At 36.8% G+C, this 26682-nt stretch overlaps 1 protein-coding gene across 3 annotated transcripts in view; it reads right to left on the reverse strand.

Moving 5' to 3' along the window:
- Positions 1-16935: 16935 nt before the first annotated feature.
- Positions 16936-26682, reverse strand: part of LOC135079823 (phospholipid phosphatase 2-like) — a 139858-nt gene continuing 130111 nt past the window's right edge. For 2 of the 3 annotated variants that reach the window (XM_063974439.1, XM_063974438.1), the window contains 5 exons: positions 21224-21378; positions 19778-19992; positions 19483-19609; positions 18960-19142; positions 16936-18410 (listed from right to left, as the gene is read on the reverse strand). In XM_063974439.1, coding sequence (XP_063830509.1) covers positions 18294-18410; positions 18960-19142; positions 19483-19609; positions 19778-19992; positions 21224-21378 — 797 coding nt within the window. In that variant the 3' untranslated portion in view covers positions 16936-18293. The remainder of the gene's footprint in view (positions 18411-18959; positions 19143-19482; positions 19610-19777; positions 19993-21223; positions 21379-26682) is intronic. The other variant, XR_010258903.1, reaches the window with a different exon arrangement.

Consider the following 26682-nt stretch of genomic DNA (forward strand, 5'->3'; position numbering starts at 1 on the left):
TCGTAAGGCGGGGGGGGCGGGTAGACGTTTTGAGCTGTCAAATTATAGGGTTGCAACACTATTAATAAATTTTCATGTATCGATAAATCTGCATGTTTCGATAAAAATACTATTTAATCATTTTATTTTTATATGAGTTTAGGCTCCTATCCGTCCCCCGGACACGGCCTGAGCCGAGGTCCGAGCCTACCGTGGCGCCCTCAGGCCGCGTCCGTAGTCCCCTCGATCGGGCCCATTAGAGTGAGCCCGCCGTAGGCTGGACTTTGGTCCAACACCGCGGTGGGCAACCCTCTAGTTGGGTTCGCCCTTAGATTAATAAAGCCTAGATAGATAGTCAGTGCACGAAAGGTGAGGCAGTTTTTAGGGAGCCGGCACGGCTCACCCGTAAACGTCACATGAACTGTCAAAGTGAAAAATTGGTTACACGTCCGACGAATTTTAATTAATTAAAACGGTTTGTGCTGTGAAAGGGTGTCTAAAATACATCAGAAAAAGGAAAGAAAGTGACCAGTGTTACATTTCATAAGTAAGTACTACAATTCGACGCGTATTTTGCTTGAATTTGGCTTTCAAAAATTAAATACGGGAATGATACCTCATTTTTGACGAAGATTTTTGCCTCACTTTTGACGAAGCGTTTGTATGAAGACTATCCATCTAGGTTTTATTAATCTAAGGGTTCGCCACTGATCGGGCGCCTTATGCGCTCGATACGGCCCGATCGCGAACGTCGGTCTGCGACCGACGCGGACGAGCCAGAGCCCCGATTACGGTAACTTTTATAGCGTCTACAATCCAGACGCGTTTCTGATTCTGCGATACGATTGGTCAAAACAGCTGACGTACGCTGTTGAACGACCAATCGTATCGCAGAATCGAGAAGCGTGTCTGGATTGTTGACGTTGGAAATTACCGTAATCGGGGCTCTGGGCTTCGCTTCGCGAAGCCTACACTCGGCCTCGTCGGCACGCGCACCGACGATCGCCAAACGGCTAGAGTACCTTATGTACTCGCCACTCTGCCCGGTGAAGCTGGAAAAGCTGCTCAAGCTACCAGCGCGCGTCCCTTCAAAAAAAAATCAGTTTAGGCAAATAAAACATGATGGTGAATATCCTTGTCTTTCCTTTGAATTTCAGGGCTGGCCGTGTCGGCGCCGGACACAGATGCTGCAATTATTATTGATGATTAATAGTACCAATCTTAATATTATGTTATCTGTATAACCCTTTACACACGAGAATAAAAAAGTGTCAATATTGTAATAAAACTTTACTTAGGGGTTATTTTAGAGTTTAAATAAGATTAGAAAAATACTTTAAAAAATTTTGCATTTTCAGTTTTCCTGAAAGTATGCCCTCACGATAGTGAGGCTTCGGTATAATTTGTTAGTCTCACGATAGTGAGTGTTATACTATTTAGTTAATTTATTTAATGAAAACTACTAATTTATGAGCACATAAGTATTCATTTGGTAAGAGACCCCTATAAGTAAAGAGTAAGCTATAATTTAACAAGCAATTAAACCTCTTTTAGCAAATTGTCTTACAAAAAACGAATTAATTAAAAAATATCCACCTTTTGACAAACTTGCAAAGTAAAAACCTTTATTAGTTTGGTTGGTACCAATATGAGGTCCGAGATGATTATTAAGAGATTGTAAAATAGAACAAAATTACTTTATAATTAATAATAAAGAAATAAATGTCATTTTTATGGCTTAAGATGATATGACTGGAAACAGCTTTTTTGCGAGAAAGGCACAGGTAAACATCTCACTTAGAACATTTAATTTTTGACCAGCTAGAACATCCTTCCAACATGTAACACCTCGGTGCTTTTTAGCCAGGTAATCGTTCTCATCTGTGTTATCATTTGCCTTCTGACCTTAAAAGTCTATATTATATTGTTTATGGATGTCGAGTCGTTTAGTAAATTTTACACGATGCTCTTTATTAGGATATCTGTTTAAAGCCTCAGCTATGCTGAAACGAAAATCTAGTAATGCTAAAATGTCTTTTTTTGAATAACCATTAGCTGTGCAATCAATTTTCTAAAGCCGCCGCGAATTAACAACCTCCAGGTCCAAAATTTAAACTAGAACTTTCAAACCCTATTATCTTGTAATAAAGGTTTGGTGGCATTCCATTTGTTAGTCCAGAATATCTACACCACTCATATAGTTCAACGATTGAATAATAAGATGGACCTCTTTGCAGGTATATTGATCCTTTGTTTATCATGGGTTGCACCTTCCAAAGCGGTTGTCTTGTTCTGTTTCTGCTAGTTGGTCATGGTAAAATATATAAAGGGAATGTCGTGTGTGTACAAATCAGTTATGAACTATTTTGTTAGCAATAAGCCCCTATTTTTTATACTAGTGTGTCAGTCATATACAAACATGGGTCCGGAAGGCATCTCATGAAAATATCTGCACCGAACACTATAGCAATTTCGGTTCTAATAGTTTTCAATTCTTCATCGATTTAACGCATGTAGTGCAAGTTTGTACACCTAGCCATCTCTTTGTAAAATGTGTCATCAAAATAATCAATTGAGATACTCAGTTGGAGTACGAATTCAATTTGTTTGAATTTTCTTCCAAATTGACCCTGTATTTTGTAGCGGACGTGGCTTTTGTTTCAGCTTTTGCTTGCCACATAGTATTTTTAAAATGTCTGACCAGCCTTGCTGATTCATGTTCAGGGTCTACTTCGTCTCCTGAGCTTTCATATTTGGTATTCTACTCTTCAAAGTCCGTAAAAACCCGAAATTGTGTTTCCTGGTCTTTTTAGTCATGAAAATCTTTAATTTCATAGTCGGTTGCGTTTCCAAATAATGCTACGACACATCCTTCATATTTAGGATGCACTAAAATAAAAAAACAACTAAACACTAATCCATAATATCAAATAACAAATAAAATAGTTTTCAATCAACTACTGGAGGTTTGACCGACCAGCTACGATCGTGCGACTTAATTTTGTGGTAGTAATAATTATTAATTTATGCAATGAAATAACAATAAAAGTATTCCATTCGGATAATCACTGTTTTCGTAATAAAATAAAACTATAACACTTATCCGAAAACAACAATAACCACATAAAATCAATATTTATATTGGCCGCCTCTCGTTTCAAAATATGCAGTCAACTTTAAGTCCGAGTAAACGAGCACTGACAGGTCCCAACACTAATTGAGCGGCACTGTGTGCGAGTAAATATCTCTCACGAGCGATCGCTGCCGATTGCGGCCGCAAAAACAAGTTTACATGGGCATGAGATTTTTTCAAAGTTACTCTCACGTACGTGTATCGTCGTGTGTAAAGGGATAAATCTGTAGGCGGAAGGTTTGTGATTCCTAAACGTAACACCCGACTAATGCGCAGAAAAAGATAACTGTCTGTCAGTTGTGTCATGTCAAGTGTGAGCAGGCGGCTGCGAGGTTATCTTTGAGAGCGTGTTGAGTTTTGTGGAACGTTAAATTGTAGGAAAAGTGGTTGTCAACCATCCAAGATATTATCTCCTTGCCCGTTAACCCACGCCTATGGAGATTCCACCCCTAGAGTTCCTTCTGATAGAGACCCAGTGCCTTTATACTTTACTTGCTAATGGTAATTTAGTGGTTTTGTTTCCCATGTCTCATGAAGCTTCACATGGAATAAATCGATGTCGACAAGTGCTGATTAATCATAGCACATCACTAAGTGTAACTTTTATTATTGTAATGCAAAGACATGTAGAACTATACAGCATTTTTAGATTTATTTTTATTTCATACAAAAATAAATAAAATACAGTGTATTTTATTATTTTACAACAATTAATCATCATTAGAATGTAAGTACTTATTTGCAGAAAGAAAATATAACATAAAAACCAGGTATGGAAAAAAAGCAACATACAGTTTAACCCGGCGCCAATGACGTGAAAATAATTTCAAAGACGATGACCCCGGGTCATATTGACCCATACTTCATCAATTATTTTTCAGGAAATTGAACAGGTAATCTTAATTTTAATTACTGTCTATGTTTAGAGGGTTCTTTACTGAGCTAATAAAACAAAAATAATACTAATACATAATTTAAATCAATTTTTTATTAATTTTTAAACAAAACATGATAAAATCATGTATAAAAACACAATGAGTCTATATTTTTTGGTTTTGGTAAAGATTTTTAGTATTTATAGGAATCAACAATGTTATATAGTGAAAAAGAGATAAAATCAACTTGTTATATGCAGATACAATGAGATCAGTCTTCTACTTCATCATTCAGAGCCATGGAACTGCTGCAACTGGTGCAGTATGTAATCAAATGGTCTGGGCATGTAAATGTGACATGACGCCCTTGCCGGCGTCGTACTAATGCAAGGTCGACATTACCCGAAGATTGAGTCTACATTACTTGCATCTTTTTCACATTCGTTGCCATTTCTAAGTTCTGGCTATTACAGCCCGAAATTCTTTACTCTCGGAATCCGACTCTTCTAGCAGCGCTTTATTATTGCTGGGTCATTTAACAAAGTCATTTTGACAAAAACTTAAAAAAGAACAACATAAGCTAGCACTAAACACAAAATAAGCAAATAAAAGTAAGCCACAAAATCACCGCGCCACCGATGACGCCGGGTCATAATGACCCGTTTTAATTTGAAGCCTGTGTATCTCGCTACGCAAGAGGAGTCACACTGAGTTAACGAACGGAATGGACTTAGGGAGGTTGTATCTCCAGCTATACGAACGCTCGAACCACAAAATGGACACAAAAAAAAATTATGAACGTTTGAAAATGCCTCGGGTCAATATGACCCAGCGTCATTGACGCCGGATTAAAAAAAACTTTGACATCATTTTTTTTCAAATCTTATCGAAATTAGTGCAGGTTAAATCAAAATTAATCTTAGGTGCAATCAAAATTAAAAATGAGCTTTCATGTAGGTACTTAGGTCACATTTGGAAAATCTCATCGTGCTTGCAATGCGTGCGTGGCAACTTTCCGACTACCTGCCTTCTTACTTACTTCTTTGCCTTCGGTAAGTTCTAGAATCTTTTTGTGTACAAATAACAAAGTAAGTACATCAACATCAAGCGGTCCTTTTGCCCGGACACTCTGACCGTGAACTTGCAGCGTTCAAGAGCGAGGATATGCCGCCCCGAAACGGGCTCTGAATTAGGTAATGGACCAATTTTGACCTCTTCCTTCATTCGGGACGTGATTTATTTTACCCGTCTGTTTACTTACGTCAATGGCTAATAACGATGTTTGTCTACAGACTGTCTGTAGATGATTCTGAAAATGGTTTATTAAAGCGAAGGTAGGAGAGTTAGTAAGTAGGTAATTCATAGTTTAGCTACTCTACAGGACAATACTGGCCTCTGCACTTTTAAATTTTGATGTAAATGTCGATAAACGTAGAAAATTCCTTAATTTTCTACGTTTATCGACACCTTTATGTTATTGTATTCTACCTACTTACTCAAGTAAGTAGGCTTAATTAAATAATTGTGATGTGGAGATGGAGTCTCCTTAGTACAATAAGTAGGGGAACCTGTTGTACTTAGGCCAGTTTTTCGAATTTTGATTTTTTGAAAAATAATGGTGATAGTTAAACTTGTCTAGTGCAGTTATATTTAAAGATCATTTAATTAACTACATAATTCATTCATAAAATTGTGTAAAATTTTAAAAATTTGGGCATACTAGCTGCTAGAAAAAAAAAGGGAAAACTGTCCTAGGTACAACAAACCAGATGTACCTTGGACCGTGTACGTTGTACCTATTTAAATTTAAATAAATGCTTATATTCGCTTCAATTTGTTAATTTTCTGTTAAATTATTATTTGAAATACCAATTATTACAGTTATTAGCAACAATATCTAAGTAAAAGTATTTTTTAAAAAAGATCCTCATCCATATTTTTTGTACTAATTATTTTTCACAATTTTTTGGCAACAAATCACTTCAGTTTAAGCCGGCTCTCCAGTCCATGTTTAGACTTACACAATCAACAAAAATATGACAATATTCAACATTTTTTTAGAAAATTTTGTTGAATGTTGAAATGTTATGTCGTGTAGGACAAAATATGCGCTGGAGTGGCTTTAACTTGCAATCTAGTTTTTTTTATTTCTTATCATTTAACATAAATTCTAGCAAAATATCCATTAAAACCGCTTTATCAACAAAAATAATCTTAAAAAAGTCATATGAAGATACATTAAACGTAAATTTAAAAAACATTAGAAAAAAAATATATATATATCAAAAACAGACTTTAAATTGCTATTTTGAGGTCTTCGGGGCATTGTATCTATAACAGTATAATATGTTTTTTTATTACAATAAAATTCTCATTAAAACGTAATGAAAATCAGTGGCCTAGGTAGGTACATCGCTAGTTGGGTGATCAAGGTACAACATTGCGACTACTTCACTTAATAAGCATAATAAACCCACTTCCATTTGAGCTTAGGATCTGAAACTCATATCGTCCAGTAGCTAGATATAAAGATTATGTTCTAACTATAACCGTTTTGTCAAACATGTAACATTTTTCATAAATTGACATGAAGTAAACCTCCAAAAACTCACTGCGTCAGTGTAAAATATTAAATTACCATTTTTTCTTGTACTTGCACGGCGTCGGCGAATCTTAGCTAACTTCACGTTAATGTTGACAAATAACGTATGTAATACCCTAGACAACTTTTCATAAAACCGCATAATTTAAAAAATATATACAATTGTTTTAGGTACAACTCTGTCCAAGGTTCAACAGGTTCCCCTATCTGCTCTTTATACTTCTATCTATTTGATCAAAGTGCAGTGAACAGTTTGCTATCAGTGTCACAGTTGCTTTGCGACTCATTGAGTACAGCTTTTGTAGTCAGTTGTTAGAACTTGGCAAATGCTGCGTGTCCATTGCACTGCTCTCTCCGATACAGCTTTATTACCCGACTGCGCCAGAAGGAGGGTTATTAGTGAGGTTTTATTTATTGTGAGGTCTCGTTGTCAATTGCAGCCACCAGCCAATAAGGATGTTTAGGTTGGCTACTGAGGGTCTACCCTTACCCATCATCAGACTTTAGTAGCCACTTAGCTATAAGCGTTTTCCAAAACATTGTGAATTGTTTGATGTGTTATTCCCTATGCAGCCTCTTTACATCAGTCTTCTAAATACATGTTGCAAAACCTAAGTTAGCTACCTACTCATTGAGAACTCTGTCAATTATTTAACCCTTAACATTGTGGTGAGGACTTTGAAGAAACATGGGGATGTTACTGTAACGTGTGTTTCGAATGCAGCTTTTGCAATCACTATTCTGTAAACGAGGAGCTTTAATTTTAACCTACATTTTCCATGTTACAATGGAAACAGTAACCAATAGAGTGTAGGAAGTAGGCGAACGAAGCACCCTTGGCGCCACATTGTGCCGATAGAAAAACAATACACCAGCTTGCACAGCCTTTTCCAAGAACGTTTCTGAATCAACCCTTTGATTTGGTGATAAGGTTGAGAATAGCTTAGTAGGAGCAGACTGTCGATGGCTCTTATGAGTTGCAGGAGCTCTTCAATCGTTATGAGTGCCTGGTACTTTCTATACGCGGAAGTTTCTTTTCAAAGCCTTTTGTTTTGTTTGATTTTATTTAATCAACCTTTGAGAGTTCGATTTGATTAAGTGATAACAACCACAAGATATAATGTACTTCGCTACAACTTCGAATAAGTATTTTCGCTATTGCTTTCTACACACTTTGAATATTACGAATATATTGTAAGTACCTAATCAAATCTTACACATTTTGTACTTGGAAGGAAATGTTGGTTTTCAGCAATTTGGTTAAAAACTGACAGAATTTTCAAAGCTTTTGTTCATCTATCTTATTGAAATACTTCTTACTCTAAACTACCTCTAGACATAGAAATTGAGACGCGCGTGGGAGTACGCGCCAGTTACCCAAAACATTTCGTTAGTTCGCATTGGATTAAGAGTTATTGGTGCCAAATCAACAACATAATGATCGCAGTTCAATAGCCTATCTAACAGTATCTACTTAGAAAGTCTATAATCCTTTTTAGATTCAGTAAGTAAGTATGTCAATTGCAAACCACATGCCGATTCAAGAAGGAACACTAGCGTCATGCATTGTATTAGATGCATCTTTACTGAACCGAATCTATCTCATCATTATCATCATCATTAACAGCCATAGGTCCACTGCTCAACATAATTATGCCAATGATTTCCATAATAATCGGTTGGTAGCGGCCTGCATACAGCTCCTTCCTGCTTTCTTTATGAGGTCAACGGTCCACCTTCAGGGTGGACCACCAGCGCTGCGCTTTCCGGTACATGGCCTCCACTTCAGAACGTTGCTGCCCCATCGGCCGTCAGTTTTGCGGACTATGAACCGAAATCCGATAATCTGTCTACATCTAACAAAATCTACCTTAAGGTAGAGTTTGTGAAGTTAGGGCGAGTAGAGCTTGACTCTACAGTCTACATTGTCTTGGCAACTTACATGAAAATGTTTTTAGTGGAATCACATTCATAAATACCTATTTGAAGTTTAAATTAAGAATCGTTGGAAGGATCTATTTCGGTCATAAAAGGCGTTCGGTGTTAGCGTGTCTCTAGTTTGTTTGTCTATGGCGGCCCACGCGCAGGATCAGGGCGCATCCGAATAAGAAAAGGGTGGAGTATTTTTCAATAGTCCTAACCTAATATATTTTAGTTTTTGACAAGGGCAGATAACAATACATAACTGATACGGAACACCATAAAAAGTTGGTGACAATAAGTAAACCATCGTAACTAAGCCTCGTACGTAATGGCGCATTCAGACATTAAGTAGATAATTAGAAAGCAATTTCTTTGGAAAACCCGGCATAAGGCAATTGAAAGAAAACTGACCTGAGTATTAATTTACTATTTATTAATCAAAACGAGAATATTTGAGTAAAAAAAATAGACCACTTAGAACTCAAGATTTTTAAATTTAAAAATTTAACATTCACATCTACTCTATAGTTTTGTTCTGTCCCCACATTGTGCGCTAACTTATACAGGGTTATCTCGTTACGAAAGCAAGAGCCAACAAAAGGACTAACACCCTGTATTCATAATAAATTAAACACGACGACCTGTATAGAGGAACAACAATCGATGCTGTAGGCGTTAGGATTACTGATTGTGACACTTACAATTTCTATGGTTTGCCTGATAATAAAGACAAAATAGGTACCTAAAAAGAGAGAGAAATGAGTCATTCTCTTAAATATGATTTTACCATTAAAGAATAAAGTACTTTTATAGAACACAAACACTGGGCTAGTTAGCGCAACATATTTTCATAGAGCTACAATTTTAACCAATTAACCCGGTGTTACTAGATCCATGAGTTACTCGTATTTCAGTTTAACTTGGCGTTTGATGCAGGTATGTCATAATAACATTGTATTTTCCAAAAGTTTGGAAAAAGTTAAAGGTAATGTCTGATAATTAATGAGTTTATTTATAAATGTTGAGTGTCACAAATCACTCAACGGTAAGCTTCGGCCATTAAAGATTATTTCCTGATGCAGGTGTGCACAACTTTTAAAGTGAAAAATAAAATTAGATTTTAGACAATAGGTATTTCATTGCAGATGGGATTCCTTCGGACTACGTACCTTACTAAAATACAACCAGTAACTACACCGGTTAAATATAAACTTTCAAAATGTTTAACTTGGGTAACTTACTTAGATGTTAAAATACATAAAATTGTTGTTGTAATAATGAGATATTATTAAAAACTGACACATTAATATTATTTTTATCACTTTTCTACCATCTATACACGCAACGCCTGATTTCTATTATTAGCTAATAATATTATGCTTTTGTAAAGTTGTACCTACTGAAAACTGAACAGCAATTTCATCTACCGAAGTTTCCCGATCCCTGTTTTTCTGTCGACAAGTTATTTACGATACTTTTAAATTAGTCCTCTATTTAAGGTGGAATCCGTTGACAGCACTAAAGTTTTAAAAGAATTTTCGTGTTGATAAACTGCTTTGTTAATGCTGTCGTTAAAATGTTCATTTAAGTTTGTATCTTTGTTTATTTTAGGGTTTTATTAGGTTTTTAACAAACTATACGCAGCTAAAAGAATTGAATTTGGACAAAAGGTAGTAAATAGTAAAGTGACCGATGTTGCTTAGTCATGGAATAGCATCATAATGATGATGATTGTCAAATGGCAAAACAAACATGCCTGCATTCATGAGTTTGACTCTTTTGATCTGCAGTTGCCCAGTTCGGTTTATTGTTGGACTACATAAACACTATTTATGACACTATTTTTTTCATTCTATAACAAGCAAGAATAACCATGGGTAAATAAATAAAAGACGGATCAAAATGAGACAGTGAATTATTTAATTAATATGAATCTACACGTGCCCGCAACTCTACACCGAATGCATTAGCTGCAACTCAATACTGTATTCAGTAACTCATTTTGCATCGTGTATTCATAGCATTACTCGTGGTCTAGTGGTTACAGAGCTGGATTCTTGACCCGGAGATTCCACGTTTGATTCCTAGATGCGGACAAAATTATAAAAAATATGCTCACCACACTGACATCACAATCTTAAGCTACGAGAAACGATCTCTCCAAGAAAACTGCGGACAGTATAATTACCTTTGCGTTTCAGGAAGAAGGGAACAAGAGACTATGATAAAGATGCTTGAGTGAGACATAACGTCTCATTTCGAGGGAATATTTAAACTTATCTTTTTTCTAAATCGATTAAAGTTAACGCCAAACGCATTCGATATCCAACCATAAGTCATAACATCAAATCAAATAGAAATGCAATTACGAATCAACACATGAGCTTAAGCAGCACTCGTCATCGAGGTCAACGGCCCAGCCTAACGGTTCCACTGCAAGTGCTAAGTGATGATGGTATAGACACTGTAACATCGATTAGACAAGTTTTGCTATCACTTCGCTACTTCCATATGGCCATAATCCCACACACCTACCTCATTCATTCATAATAAGTTTTTATTTTATTTTTATCCACAACGGGGAAGCTCTTGGCCTGCATCTTTATGACCGACATCGCACCGGGACTATTCCCACCTTTTGTTCCCACCGCTGCAACTCCTGTGTAGCCAGGGTCCACAGCTTGACCGCTAATAAAAACCCAACCAGTGAAGGTTGGCATCGCACCTGATGGAAAGTGATGATCAGGCCAATAGTGAAAGCATGCTTCATCTAGACGGAATCCTCAACCACAGAGGAAATGGCTATAATGCTACCTGTAGCTGCCGGAACACGATAATGCTGTTAACATTGCTGTTATGGCGATAGACTTAGGTAAGATGGTGGCTGCTAGACAGCTAGAATCAGACCGTGCCGACAATTTTCCCCCCACTGGGAACCCGAGATCTCTAGGTCTGAAGCAAGTGGTCATACCAACAATAGGTACAACTGGAATCCTCAACCACAAAAGAACTGGCCTGGCTATCTTAGCTCCAACTTCCTAATCTCCAAAGTTTTTACACAGTTCATGGCAATGACAATAGATTAAAGGGTGTCACAGAATGAGTGAATCAATCTGCTATAGGAGTTAACTTGACCTCTGACCTTATTACAATCTGCGACTATAGGTACCTAGGTACTTCATAATAGACCACAAACAAAATAAAATGCTAGTTAATTATTTCGCTCTATTGTTGCAATGGGTGAGTATGAGCTAAGCAGATGCGGGTTCGACGCCCGAGTCGGTGACGAAACTGCTAAAATAATCACACAATTATAGTGTTGTTTGTTTACGCATGTCATCCACTATATGAGTCGCTGCATAAATAGGTACATGCAATTGTCAAGATGGGGTTTTGTTTAATCTAAATGTAACTTTAGTACCGAAAAACATAGGGACAGAGATTTATGAAAAGATCCACCTCTTCAATCTTTTGAAGACAATGACAGTTTTAAAAAAAGCATGTTAGGGCACTTTTCCTTGACTCTGTAAAAGACTTTTCAATGTCCAATAGTGCCCAAAAATTTTGTAATTGAAAAATAATGTCAAAATCTCGGTAAAACGGTTAAACGGCCTTAATTTCAATAGAACTCTCGGGTTTCAAATCAAATTGTGTTATTATTTATAATCGTAAGTATTTAAATAAGATTCTGATATAAAACTTTCAGCCCTGAAAAAAGGGCTTCAAATTAACTCTTCATGACTCACCCAGACGAAAGACACTCATAGGGTTTCCCCACAACATTCCCCGGTGTAAATTATGCATGTACCTACCTAGGTGTGTAATTATTCAAAAAAGTAGTATAATATTTCAGATGTTATCGTTTTTATTTTTCCTAGATTATTGGCCCCTATATTTTCACAACATGACGTACTAATACGAATGTTGTAATTATTCAAGCAAAATAGTTTGAGGTTCAAAATACAAATTATTATAGCTATTTATTCATTTATACTTAACCGTATTGCAGAGTACAAAAGGCGAACTTAATGCCGTGGCCTTAGAAATTATTCTAAGGCCGTGGCATTCTCTTCCAACCAAATAATTTACTCTGCATTTATACCTAGTCCATGCATGATGCTTTGCTTTGGTACAAACAACATTACCATTTTACACACTTTGTCGATTTATTCTAAACAATGAAACTACTCGCGGTCCTAAAAATACACATCAACCAACAATTTTATTTTTTGTCGTTCTAAAAGGAATGGTTCTTTAGAATTACGACCGCTATAAATCCCTTTCAAGCCGAAGGTGTAAAAAGCTAGGAATAAAAAATATTATGACCATTGAGAGGAATAAAAAGATGCGTCAATCACCCGTCAGGTAGTGACAGGGTTAAATGATTTAAAGGCTTCTGTAGTGTGAGATATAAAGACAGCATATCAAGCTAACATTGTGGTATGTAATGTAGTTGGAATAAGAGTCATTTTGTAATAAAATGTGTATCAGACTAAGCACAAACATCGCGGCATCGATGGAATGAAGGGACGATCCATTCTACCCATTTCTGACGTAGGAATAAAGTTCAAAAATCGTTAAAATAATGATCTGGGGGCACGGCAGTGCCCCCACTAAGTCGAGCAAAAAAGCGGCACGGCCGTACCATCCTTTACTCGAAGCAATTCAGGCCATTTTCGACTGCCTGTAACTTCGTTGTGGATAAAACTAGAAGGCTGAATTTTCATTAGCTATGCAGGCATTGTAAAGACACGGTATATTTAAAATTTCATTCAATTTGAACCAGTAGTTTAAGAATTATAACGGGTCAAAGTTACTTAATTTTGTCACTCACTGACTCACTGACTCACTGACTCACTGACTCACTGACTCACTGACTCACTGACTCACTGACTGACTCACCGATCATCAAAATTCTAAGGCACTTCTAGCAGACCTAGAAGCTTCAAATTTGGAATATAAGTAGTGTTTGGTGTATGAATCAAGGAAAAACTAAAATATTTGGGGGCACGGTAGTGCAACCGCCAAGTCGAGTAAAATTTTTCAATTTCGGTCCAGTTTTCTAGATACATAACTGCTGTCTACAAAATACAAAAAGAAATGAGATCCCATCAAAAACAATACTTGTCAAAAAACCAAGTCTCGCAACTCAGTTGTTCTTTTAAAATTTATATAAAACGTTAAAGATTTCCTGGCCTGGACTTGGTATTACATGGATCTCACAACTTTTTACCGTAGAACAACTGAGTTGCGAGACTTGGTTTTTTTGACAAGTATTGTTTTTGATGGGATCTATTTTACTATACGGTCTCTATAATCGCCAAGTTTAACGCCTGTGGTCTAGTGGTAAGACCACTGCTTCAGACTCAGGGGTCTCCCAGTGGGGACAGATTTTTCTGATAGGTTTACCACCAAGGTAGGGCTTGTTGTAAGTCCTTCTGGCTAGCTACCACCATCTTTCCTACGTCTGCTGCCATAATACAACAATTTCAAACGACATTGTTGTGTTCCGGCAGTTAGAGATAAGATAAGTAGCCAGTTCCTCCGTGGATGAGGATTCCGGGTGAAACACACTTCTGCCTTCAGCCTGATCATCACTTTCCATCAGATGAGATGCAGGGTAAGAGCTTCGCCCCGTTTAGATAAAATTGTTAACAGCATTGTTGTGTTTCGGCAGCTAGAGCTAAGATAGCCAGCTCCTCCGTGGATGAGGATTCCGGGTAGAGCTCGCTTCCACCTTCGGCTTGATCGTCACTTACCATCTGGTGAGATACAGGCCAAAATCTTCCTCGTTGTGTATAAAAAAAAAATCTTACGAGAAATGCAATTTAATTCTATTGCGAAAAAAAAATAAGCTCTTAATAACGGCGCCCTACTCATTATCTTAAAACTACAAATTCTAGATCTACGTAATTTATGAGTTAATAATATGCCAGTAAAGCATGTCAGTAGTTTATCTGCCAGTTACTTTGATCAGCCGCATATCTGACAGTTAGCAGAAAACACAGTATTTTATAGTTAATTAATAGAAATTAGCTATGTTTGCGATATTATTGACAGCTGGGCGCTAGTCGCTATCTATGTATAGTCAGTATCAATAAATCTTGGCAAACTTGCAAATAAAAATAACTACGATAAGTCCATACAACAAAAATACCTGATTATCAGAGGATTCTCAAAATATTCTACTTTGCGTTCAAAAAATAAGTTTGATCATTGAAATGACTTATCAATTCCTGCTAGTAAAAAGAATAATGCCAATATCTATGGCCGACTGTAGTCGAAAGTTCGTATGGACACATGAGTTTGTTGATATCACATAATTGGGATTGGGAGTGAGTAATACGATGTCATCTTCAATAATAAAATTATCACACTTCTGAAATTACAACGGCACTCTTGTAGCGAAGTTTTGGGCTGACATAGGTTTGTTGTCGACGATACGACAAGAAGAAGACTTCTGAAATGAGCAGTCATGTATGTTTTATCCATAACAAGTACCTACCTCCCTGTAAGCAATCACACATGTAAGGCCCCTAGGATGGTAAAATACTTCATATCTTCTTCTTCGTCGCTACACTCTTGCCAGAGTGGTTGTGATCGTCACACCCGGTCCGGTGGCAAGCCTCTTTTTCTCAATTGTTTGTTGTATGTAGTGCCTTTTCACAGTGTGCCTAGTTGCAATAGTCCAGTGCAGGACTACCTTCATCAAAATTAAGAGTTCCTAGGCGGATACCTAGGAACTCTTAATTTTGATGATGAACACGAAGTGAATGTACAGTAGGATTACTGTACATTCACTTCGTGCTAAAGAACGTAATATAACTTACTTAGGTATATACGATACGATATTTTAAAATCACAGGCTCACGATCGCCACAAATTGCCGTTTACACTAAGTGCACACGGGACTCGAACCCAACATCCTTATTTTGGTAATGGGCCGTAATAGCCCTTCGTTGGGCAACAACTATCATTAGGAGATCCTGAAGGGACTGGGCGTGAGGGTCTGATCTGGAATCGATCGACTTTATTATCGTCATTAATTTTTCACATGTCTAGTACTGTAGATAGATTTTTTACAATTAATTTAGACCACATAATACAAGAAAGGAGGTCAATCTTCTAAGGATTGTAATTTTTTATATGCTTAATAATGTTTGTGATATGATATCGTGGTAGAGTCACCTCTACAACGTACAATTCAAATGGACCTCACACTTTAAAAGACCTTTTTGTAATGTAAACTTTAGCAATTCACACCATGACAAAACGGGTCTCACAGTGTTTGCTGGCCCTTAACGAATTATGAGAACTCCTATACCACTTTTTTAGAATTACCTAAGCTAACAGGAACTTATCCACTTGACTCGAAAGGTGTTAATCGATAAAACTATTCTTAAATCATTATGTAGTTTGTGTTGTGATGAATGTTAACCAAATAGATTTGAAAGTCTGCCATGTAGAGTCTTTCTACTCTACCCATTTAGAGTCTTTCTTTTTATTTGTATCATCATCATCGTCATTATTTCAACCACAGGATCTATTTGTCTATCAAAATGTCGATCGATTCATTGATACCACCCCGATTGCATAGGATATGAAACCTTGACACGCTTGCACTACGAAGATTGAGCGTAGAAAATTGAAGGGCTATAAATAACATACCTACCCACATTTATAACTGCTTTTGCCCATAGCTTTGTTTATTACGTAGGGAATTTGTTAACGATCGGTTTATAAAAATCACCTTCAAATACAAAATATGATACAAGATTTCGTAATTTTCAAATTATTTAAACTGACTTTTCAAATTGCTCCAAAAGTTTTCGTGGTAGGTATTAAGTAAACTGAATTTTAACTAAAATGGCATAAACTGTTCTCGAGTGGCGACCACGGGCCGTAGGACGTAGCGTGGGCAGGCCTCCTACTAGGTGGACCGACGATCTGGTAAAGGTCGCGGGAAGAGCCTGGATGCGGGCAGCGCAGGACCGTTCACTGTGGAAAACCTTGGGGGAGGCCTTTATCCAGCAGTGGACGTCATTTGGCTGAAAACGAACGAACGATGGCATAAACTATAATATAGTTCCAAAATACTGAACTGTCCTATCGATGACATTGACAGCGGGGCGCCACCGTCAATACCGAATCGCTGGTTCCGATTTTTGCCATGTTGGAAACCATATAGTTGAACGATGGTAGCGCCCCCCTGTCATTGAGTTTGGCGGGACAGTTCAACGTGGGTCATCTATACATGCATGACTGCATTAAAAAAGTGGAAAAAAGTTCTAAATAAGTGGAAAAGTGATCTAAACCTGAACCATTAAGAAGTTATTAAAATATAAACTGAGCAGATTAAACCTTACCATCCATTATTTACTACAAGATTTTTTTCAAAAATGAGGGAAAATAATAAAAAGCTATTTTTTAACAATATTTTAATATCTGTAGTAGATTAAAATTAATGGCACCATCTATTTACAAGTTGCATTTTCATCAATATCTCATGTCTTGTATGAGACTCGGTGAACTTCTGTATAAAAATTACTGATGTATAAAAAATACATTAAATTCAATACTGACCGTTCATTACATTATTTACATTAAATTAAATAAATATCCTAAAACTATAGCCGCAGTATTAATAATAACTTAAAGCTATTCGCACGTTGATACACACTTTTCTTGTGAAGACTGGCATAATGTTTGACATTTTGTTGAAGAGTATGATTTTGTTATGATGAACAGATCATTCTAGCATAGCTATTTTTACCAATAGCGCATATTAGATGATAGTAAGTAGGTTAATATTTTAACTGCCAAAGTCCGCCCTTGCGTATTTAAAATACCACTATAGTTAGGCTGACTTGCACCACCTAACTTTGACCGTAACTATAACGACAACTGGTGTTTTTTGTAAGAGTTTGACAGATTTTTGACGTTTGTTAAAGTTAAAGTAAGATGGTGCAACCCAGCCTTAGTGTCAAATAGTTCGTGACATCCAAAGTGATCAAAAAGTTGACAACACAACCTTATTCGTAGGTATTGCGGACCCAACTTTTGGGTCCGTGGCCGAGTCCCCCTGTGTTCGACGCACCCGTGGTCGACGCCCCCGGTCAGATAGAAGCAATTTTTAATCAAATGTACAGTCAGTCACAAAAATATTTATAAACGAATAAATATTTATACTGATCGTACAAATAAATGTTTAATATTATTTTACCATAGTGATACCCAAAAATATAATAGGTTTTATTTTAACCTATCATATTTTATCATAGGTTTTATTTACCTATAATAACATGTAAATCGTTTTACCTAATCAAAATAATTGTAACAATCAGTCTTTAAAATAACTCTACTCTCTCTACATTTAACTAACTACAAATAAAAGTTTTAATTATAAAAGTTTTAAGTATATCTAACAAAAAATTAAATACATCATTTTAAATAGCGTCAAACATGCATGGTTTTCGTTGACTGTACTTAGTGCAAAAGCCGAAAAAAATATGATATTAAATTTATTGAAATCGGGGGCTTCAACCACGGGTGCGTCGAATACTGGGGGACTCGGCCACGGACCCGAACTTTTTGGATACTTTGGGTGTCACGAACTATTTGTCGCTGACAGTACATAAGAAATATTTAGCCCTACACTACATTATTGAGAAATGCCCTTTCAAAGGTATCACATCGCAATATTCTTAATTGCTTCACTGATCTATGATACAGTCTTCTCAAGTCTTTAATTGATTAATTTACCTACAATTTAATTATATTGTCAAGGCGATCCTACGCTTGTTTGTGAGTCGTATACCAAAGTCCTGACGGAGGACTGGGTGGGAGAGGATTCTTCTTTGTTGCTTGTTCTTGAGAAGTTCTTGCAAAGGACTACCGCCTGAAAAGAATAGTTAAATTAATTAATGTGGAAATAAAGCTAAATAAATAAATAAGAATTATTTAGAGACGAAAAGTTCGAAATATGAATAAACTAGCGGCCGCCCGCGACTTCGTATGGGTGGATCCCGTTTTACCCCCTTAGGGGTGTAGTTTCGTAAAATCCTTTCTTAGCGGATGCCTATGTCATAAATCTACCTGCATGCCAAATTTCAGCCCGATCCGTCCAGTGGTTTGGGTTTACTGCACGCAGGTAGACTTAATGAATAACTACTGACAACGCCACTCTAGAAGCAGAGTTTTGGGCTGATACTGTGTAGGTTTGTTGTCGATACGACAAAAATAACGTGACAAGCCTTTAAAGAACTATAGACCGAGCTAGTACTACGTTAAGAAAAAGTATACATAAAAGGAGAAAAAATGGTGGTTCAGAAAACAGCAGACAGACAGAATATAAAGAGGTAAAGTAAATATTATATAAGTAATGTACAATGACCACTGTGGTCTATGGCGGGCTGAATTTAAAAATAAAGACGATAAATCTACTTACCGCATAGAAAAAGGTGGCAAAACCAATGAAGAACCCGGCGAGGACGTCCCACCAGTGGTGCCTGTGGTCCGTGATCCGGGACAAGGAAGCCAAGGCTGCGAAGCTGACTGCAACGAACTGGATGCAGGGGACCACGAAGACGGTGCGGTGGCGCCAGTCGAAAGCCCTCTTTTGGACGTACCACTGAAATTAGAAAGAACAAGTTGTGAGGTGCCATTCGGAGTGTAAAAGCCCGTAAAAGCGCATTTTAAAACTCTTTTGCAGGAAATAAATGTCATGAATTAAAAATTACCTAGAGTAACTAGGAATATAAAAGATTGAATTAAAACAAAGACTAATTAAGTTTAAAATTCTATTTTAACTAATTCGATTTTAAGCAATTTATGACACTTGCGCGAAACTATGAGTAGTTTCCCCGCACTGCCAATAGATGATGCTGCTAGTACAATAGATCGCGGTGACAAGCACAACTATGCTGTGGAATAAGTAACTGAGAATCCAAGAAACTTTATAAGTAACTTACCGCAATGAATAGACCGCAGTGAACAGACAATGAGGTATGGCCTGAAGGAAAGCTGTGGTGGGCATCATTCTGCATCCACCAGGAGAATCTCTTCGATGTGCATGTGTAAGTAGTTACGAATTCATTTCTGAAATAAAACAATAAAATGTCATTGATATGGTTTATATAAATAGTAAAAGTGACTCTACAATAGTACTTTGGTGAGATATAAACAAATAAACAGCCTGTCTAGCAGCACTAATATTAAGCTCTTAGGAAAACTTATTCTTCAAAAACAAAGAAACTTAATTCTTACCCATTGCAAGTCTTAGCAGTATCCGGCTCGCACAGATCGAAGAAGGTAGGCCTGGGGCTGCCTGCGAGGCCTTTCATGACCTCAATGACGACGAAGTTGAAGATCAGCCCGTAGATGTAGCATTTGTATACCAGGAGGCACTTGATGAAGGCTTGGTGGAGCCTCGCTTTGTGAGAGTAGTCCGAGTCTGTGAAGACGAGTTCGGTGATGAACATCTGGAAAGAATAAATGAGGTTACTGAGAGCTCTTAATACATAGAAGCATATAGAGCTTTTGACACATAGAAATAGCTTCATATTTTATTTAATAAGCCATGTGAAACCTTAAAGGTAGGGCCTACAGACTGGTGTTCTTCTTCAAATTTTTAATCAACCGTGACCTTAGGCCACAAACTTGATCACAGCAACTTATGAACCTCCATAATGTGTTAAGTGAGACTTAAGCCCAAGTAGGTATTCTCAGTTTCAGAAACTCCTAGTAAAATTTATAGTTCCCCGTCATTTGTTTACTTACTTAAAGTGGTAGAATCTCATCTTAATCAAAGATAATTTCCTGCCTCGAAGGATATTTCCTAGTAGGAATATGAGAGATCCTCATATAGTAGGTATATGAGCTGCCAGTGAACACACATGCTGACTAATTTCCTTACTGGAACTTTATAATAAACTTTATTCAAATTGAGCTGTTCAAAATAAATTGAGAAAAATTACTTTTTGTGACAGTTCGATGATTCAGTGATAGTGACAGACTAATCTCTGACGCTATGCAGTTATTACTGGTTGTTGCCTCAGCAGTACAGTTCCGTATATGACCTATGTCAGTCACCTATTAACTAGTTTATAAAGACTGACACTAGGACGGCTAACGACCGACATCGGTAATTGTACGGACTAGACAACTAGTGCGTATGAATGAATGTAAATAGCCTACTTCTAATGTTATTGTAACACTTTTATGTTATGTATGATAGGAGTGGATTCACCACAGTAGTTGACTCAGTAACTATGTATTACAACGAGGATCTCAAATCGACTACATTTAGATGGATTCCTCAAAAATAAACTGGAACAAATAGATACACAAAGTAATTTTACACACAATAGCGTCCTTTTTGGAAATCGAACCCTGAACACCCAGTCGAGAGCGTCTAATCACTATAGATTACGAAAGCATAACAACTGGAAACTTGGAAAGTGATTTACAAATACGTTGAGCGTCGCTCTTAAGAATCGAACCCTGAATATCCCAGTCGACAGAATTTACTATCTAGATTACGGTCTTCTTCTTTGCCTGGCCCATTCCCATTTTATTTGGTGGCCCTCCGTATCATGTGTCCCCAGGCGGCTCGGTCCTGGGTCGTTTCACTGTTGACTTGGGCCTCTTTAAGGTCCTTGTTTACTACGGACATCCATGTAGCATATTATATTTTATTATTTAATAACTTACCACTACAATGGGAGCGAAGAATATCACGGCTATGAGGACGCCCGTAGAGACTGTGTCACCGTTGAAAGGGAACGACAAGGATGGGTCGCCGCACACGAAGCCAGCCTTGTGACTCGGGATGAAACCCAGCTCAAAGAGACCGATGAGCGCCAGGACTGTGGACAATGAACATAAGCTATATAAATACTGATCCAACTTAATCCAATTGGATATTTAAACATTTTCTCTTAAAAATACATAATTCTAGCCCAGAAAACCCAATTAGGTTTCAATTGACCGTATCGTTCGTTTGTTTCAGCCAAATGACGTCCACAGCTGGACAAAGGCCTCCCCCAAATCTTTCCACAACCCACGGTCCTGCGCTGACCGCATTCAGGTACTTCCCTCGACCTTCACCAATCGTATCCATCATCGTATTGAAATATTTAAAAAACCATTCATCATCATCATCATTATCATTGTCAGATCATGCAATCTCTTCCAGAAGGCAGAAACCTCTCTAATATACTAAGGCAAGTGGTTATCCATTACGAATCCATAGCATTCCATCCATCCATCATCATTTTTCAGCAAATGGCAATCCATTAATGGACGTTGTACTCTAAAGCATGACCTCCCAATTTTGTCACTTTTCTCTTTCGCTCATCCCTTCTTGAGTTAATCAGACACTACATTTGCTGTGATATAAACAAAGCAGTCAAAAATCTATTGTCCCTTTATCCTGTAGACTAATCAACCGAAATAGGCGACCGGTACGTTCAGTGGGCAATCATCTCCCCTAATCTATTACATAAAGTCGCAATTGCCCGTCGTGAACGACGTTTAGTGACGTAACTACTAACTAGTTCCTGCACGTTGCCCACCGCGTGTAGACGGGAGCGTGCTCGGGCACATTGCTGGCATAGAGTAACAACACTAGGCGAGACAGAAGGGCCTACGCCCGTATTCACAAACTACTATGAGGTCTCACAGTGCGCGTGGATGCACAGGGTGACACACGAATCAATCACAGAGCTCTATTCAACGCTGTGCGTTCGATTTGCTGCTTCACATAAGCAAGCAACGTTTGTGAATACGGGCGTAAATTAGGTACAAACGTCACACAACTAATAGTCCTGTTAACCCCTCGTGGTAAGCTAAATATGCTTGTGTTAAACTCGGGCGATGACGGAACGCCGCGAAAGTCCCCCGGCAGTGGTGATGACGGTGCGCAAAGCATTTCCTCCGCGACAAAAAAAAGGGTGGGTTCACCACAATATTCCGCCGGCGGGATTCAAACCCGCATTTCTAGGATCTCGATTCGGCCAACCCAATACCCCTGTTATGAAGAATGTGAAGAATGCTGAATGGATTATGATGAACTTTCAAAAACTGTTAGATGACTAAATAGGAACAGTTTCTGGGTGACGAACGCCGTGATAACGATAATGGAAATTGTAGAGTCTAGGCAGATTTTTATGTTTGTTTTGATGATTTCAATTTATTAGTCTTAAATGTCGTGTTGTATAAAACTACATTTAGGTGTAGTGCCTAATAAATGATGGAATAATGAGTAATTAAAGTATTATCATGTGCATTAATATCTATAATTACTGGTCGGTGAAGTCACTCCACGATTGAAGTCTTAGATGATGAAATGATTTATTTCCAGCAGTAAACTTTATTTACAAAGGTATTTTTTAATGACAGATTTATGTAAAAAAAATTAGGTGTCATATCGTTATTTTCCATTCTGCGTCTGAGCTTATTCTTTGTCCGCCAGCAGCAATTGCTATAAACGGTACTCCAGTTTCCAATGCACCTTTGATATTGTTGTTTTGCGGGCAAACATCTTATACAAGCAATATGAGATCGTAAACATGGCCTTTAGTATAAATTTACATTTTGATTAGAATCCATAACAAAAATAAACTTGCTCTTGAATGTAGAGTCAGTTGAAAGGATGTATTTTAAAAACGTGTTAAATAAATAACTGTAGAGAAATTAACTTAGTATTTCTCATTATTCTTAGTTTTTTTAAGCTAGTAGGAACATTTAACAATACTAACTTAAATAGTTCAGAGTTATAGAGCTAGAGTTTATTCTTTATTTACTGTATAATACAGTCATGTCGAATAAATTTTTTGACTACCTATTTCTAAGATTTCAATTAACTTATTTTATTTTTGCAAGCAGGCTTTTAAAAACCACTTTTCACGTTGTTTATACTGTTAGGAGGCAGGGAAAGCTATATTTAGGAGTGTAAGTATGTATATGTATAAGTGCCCTGAAAATGCTTAATTTTTTTTATTTGTACACATGTATGAAACAATCACTTTGTATACGGAACCACAAACCAAATTGGCAAATGACCCGTATTGACATTGACTTTGAACTTGCCAGGAGGAAGTGGGGATTCGGCGGCAATTGGCTAATGCCAGTGCCAACGGCCACCTCAGTGCCAGCCGCGAAATGCGCCTTAAATGGGGAAGCGGTTACGGGCACTTGCTCTGTCAGATTATATTGAGAGTTATAGCTTGCCTTTTGATTACTTCTTTGTTATTCAGCCATATAATTATATTTTATTTTTGTGAGTTTTTTTCCATACTGATGTTCCCTTACTAAAACAACATAGTTACCTATTACAATTTATTGTATTTTATCAATTGTAGAGCGCATTCAAAAACAAAAATATCAAAGTGTTGACACGAAGATTTCAATTAATTTCAGGATTACTGCTTGTTTCATAAGTATGCTGATCCAAAATAATGTTATACTAAAAACAATCTCTTCTTCTTCTTATCGTGTCGACAACAAACCTAAGTACACAGTGTCTGTCAGCCCAAAACTCCGCTACAAGAGTGCTAAAAAATAATAGTTCTAAAAAGTACTAAAACAACTTTACCTATATCTTGTTATTTCATTCAAAATAAGTGATAATAATAAGTCGAAAATATTGTAACATAGTTACCTACACAAATCTCGCGTTTGCTGTAACTGGTCTTTCTACTCGCCGATAGATGGCGCTAGTGCATCCGAAACAGCTTTTACATAAATCCAGTCGATGCTAACTAAAAATACCGACAGTAATTAAATCAATGTACTAACAATAATTATTTATAATAATTAGTGACGAACATGTAATAGGTTTTTAAACAAATCATTAATGTTGTAATAGGGAATGATTCATTATACTACTCATACTAGATTTATTGTTTTGTTAAACTAATAATTAAATGCAATTTTACTCCTAGTATTCCTTTAGGCAAGCAATTACTGATGACACGGGATGAAATATTAATTGAAAATTATTTTTAACCTATGTGAAAATTACACGGGTGTCAATCCCGAGAGCTTTTTGAATTAAAATGCACCTACTATGTTTCTATCTTTTTTTATCGAATCCCATGGGACCATTTATGACCATAAAATGAAATTCCCTTTTATGGTACTTTCGATTATGGCTTCGATGTCCAAATTAGGCGCCAACATAAGTAATGATGGGTGAAAGTTACGGTGTATGGTAATGGTCATTTAGAATCTCCTGTGGTTAACTAACTAATATTTTAAATGTGATGTTGATTAAAATACCTAATTATAATTAGTAGATAGACTTACAGATAAACAAAGCTTCCGTGGTTTGAGAAATGGAGTCTCTTAACTTTGTGGTTCTGAGTTCGTTAAAAAAATATCTTTGTCAAGTTTTTTAGACATTTGTGAAGATAAAGACCTATAGCGTCAAATGGACGCCCAAAATTGCCAAAAAGTTCGCAACACGGTTATTGAAACAAGATTGAGTTGTCAACTTTTTGGCCATTTTGGGTGCCACGAACTATTTGGCGCTGACTGTACTATCCCGACTGTCCGAAAAGTATTATGATTCAGAGCTTATTAAGCTGTCGTATGATAGAGCTTAGCATATCAGCTTAACGCCTATGGAGGCACATGAAGGCGCTACCAGTTTTTTTATTATTAAATTCTACTTCAAACATTGACTGTTAGATTTTTTTTCAAGAAAGCAGAGTAGCATATAACAGCAAAGTTTATAATAACAAACAAAATTTACGGACAAAAACTCGTCTGACTTTTTGCAGTACGAATTCAAGTCATGCAACCAATCGAGTTGGACACCTTTTTATGCGATAACAACTGTCTACAGCATTTTTGCGCACGGGTTATGCATAGCTTATTTTTATTGCTTTAATACCTAGAAATAAGAATAACAACAAAAAATTGTTCTGAATTTGCTTTTATGTGTAAAAAATAGAAAAATTCATATTAATGAATGTATGAAACATGAACATAGAGATGATTTAATTTATTGCCAAATATTTTTTTTTCTTTCTTTCTTCTATTCTTTCTAATTATTAAAACATACCAATTATCCATTTAAGATTCATTCTCACAAGAGAAAATTTAAAATAGAGTCCAAATATTTATTTAAAATGAAAAGTTCTAATCTCCTCTCATGTTCCATAGAAGATTTTTCTCATAAAAATCTAACCCTATGATGCTTTCAGTATACTGGCCTTGGTAACGTCGTCTTTCAAATCCCACTATATTTTGATGAAAGCGTGCCCCTTGTTCTTGCTAATAAACCTACATAATTATCTTTAAATATATCCCAATGAGAATGTGACGTGCATCTTTAGAGACATTCTACTATGAAGATGGAAAATTCAAATCGCTATAACTTCTTAAAAAGCAAATATTTTCGATTTGTAATCGCACTTTTTTATATAAATTTGCTTATATAATCAGAATATAATAAGTAAAATCCATGCGCAAAAAAAAATTTTGTTTTTGTTGACCGGTGTAATAATATGCGCCGGCCATAAAAGGATCTCCTTTTTAAATCAATGGCCGATTAAAGTTTGTTGAACTAAGAAACAGACAGTTGAGTTGGCTTGGAGTAGCGATACGCACCCATTTTGAGGCGCACCTAAACATTCCTCGAAGTGCACCTGTATTTTGTTGCCCTGATACTTATTATTCATCTTAGTAGAAATACAGTTTAAAATCTCTACAATAGTAGAAGTAGGTGCGCTTCTAGGAATTGTATAGGTGCGCCTCAAAATGGGTGCGCTCCTATGTTCTGTTGCCCTGGTAAGTACCTACTTTTTATTCATCTAAGTCGAAATTAATTCGAAAATCTTTACTTTGTAAACATAGGTGCGCTTCGAGCAATAGTTTAGGTGCGCCTCAAAATGGGTGCGCTTCAAAGAGCATGAACGTTTTTAACAGTGATTTGTATGATTTTAGGCGATTTATTCTTGCGAAATTTCTAACTTCTAATTTATCACGTTTATATTTATTTTTAATTGTTTACACAATCGCGATTTCACAGTTAAATTTATTATGCATGCTCGTTTGATATAATTGTGGCCGCTCTCAAAATAATTGCTTCCTACAATGCCGGCATCGCACGATGGCATTTTTTACAGATATTTGAAATATTTGCCCAGAAAAATATAAACTGT

This window comes from Ostrinia nubilalis, chromosome 17, assembly GCF_963855985.1.
Source record: "Ostrinia nubilalis chromosome 17, ilOstNubi1.1, whole genome shotgun sequence".
Lineage (NCBI taxonomy): Eukaryota > Metazoa > Arthropoda > Insecta > Lepidoptera > Crambidae > Ostrinia > Ostrinia nubilalis.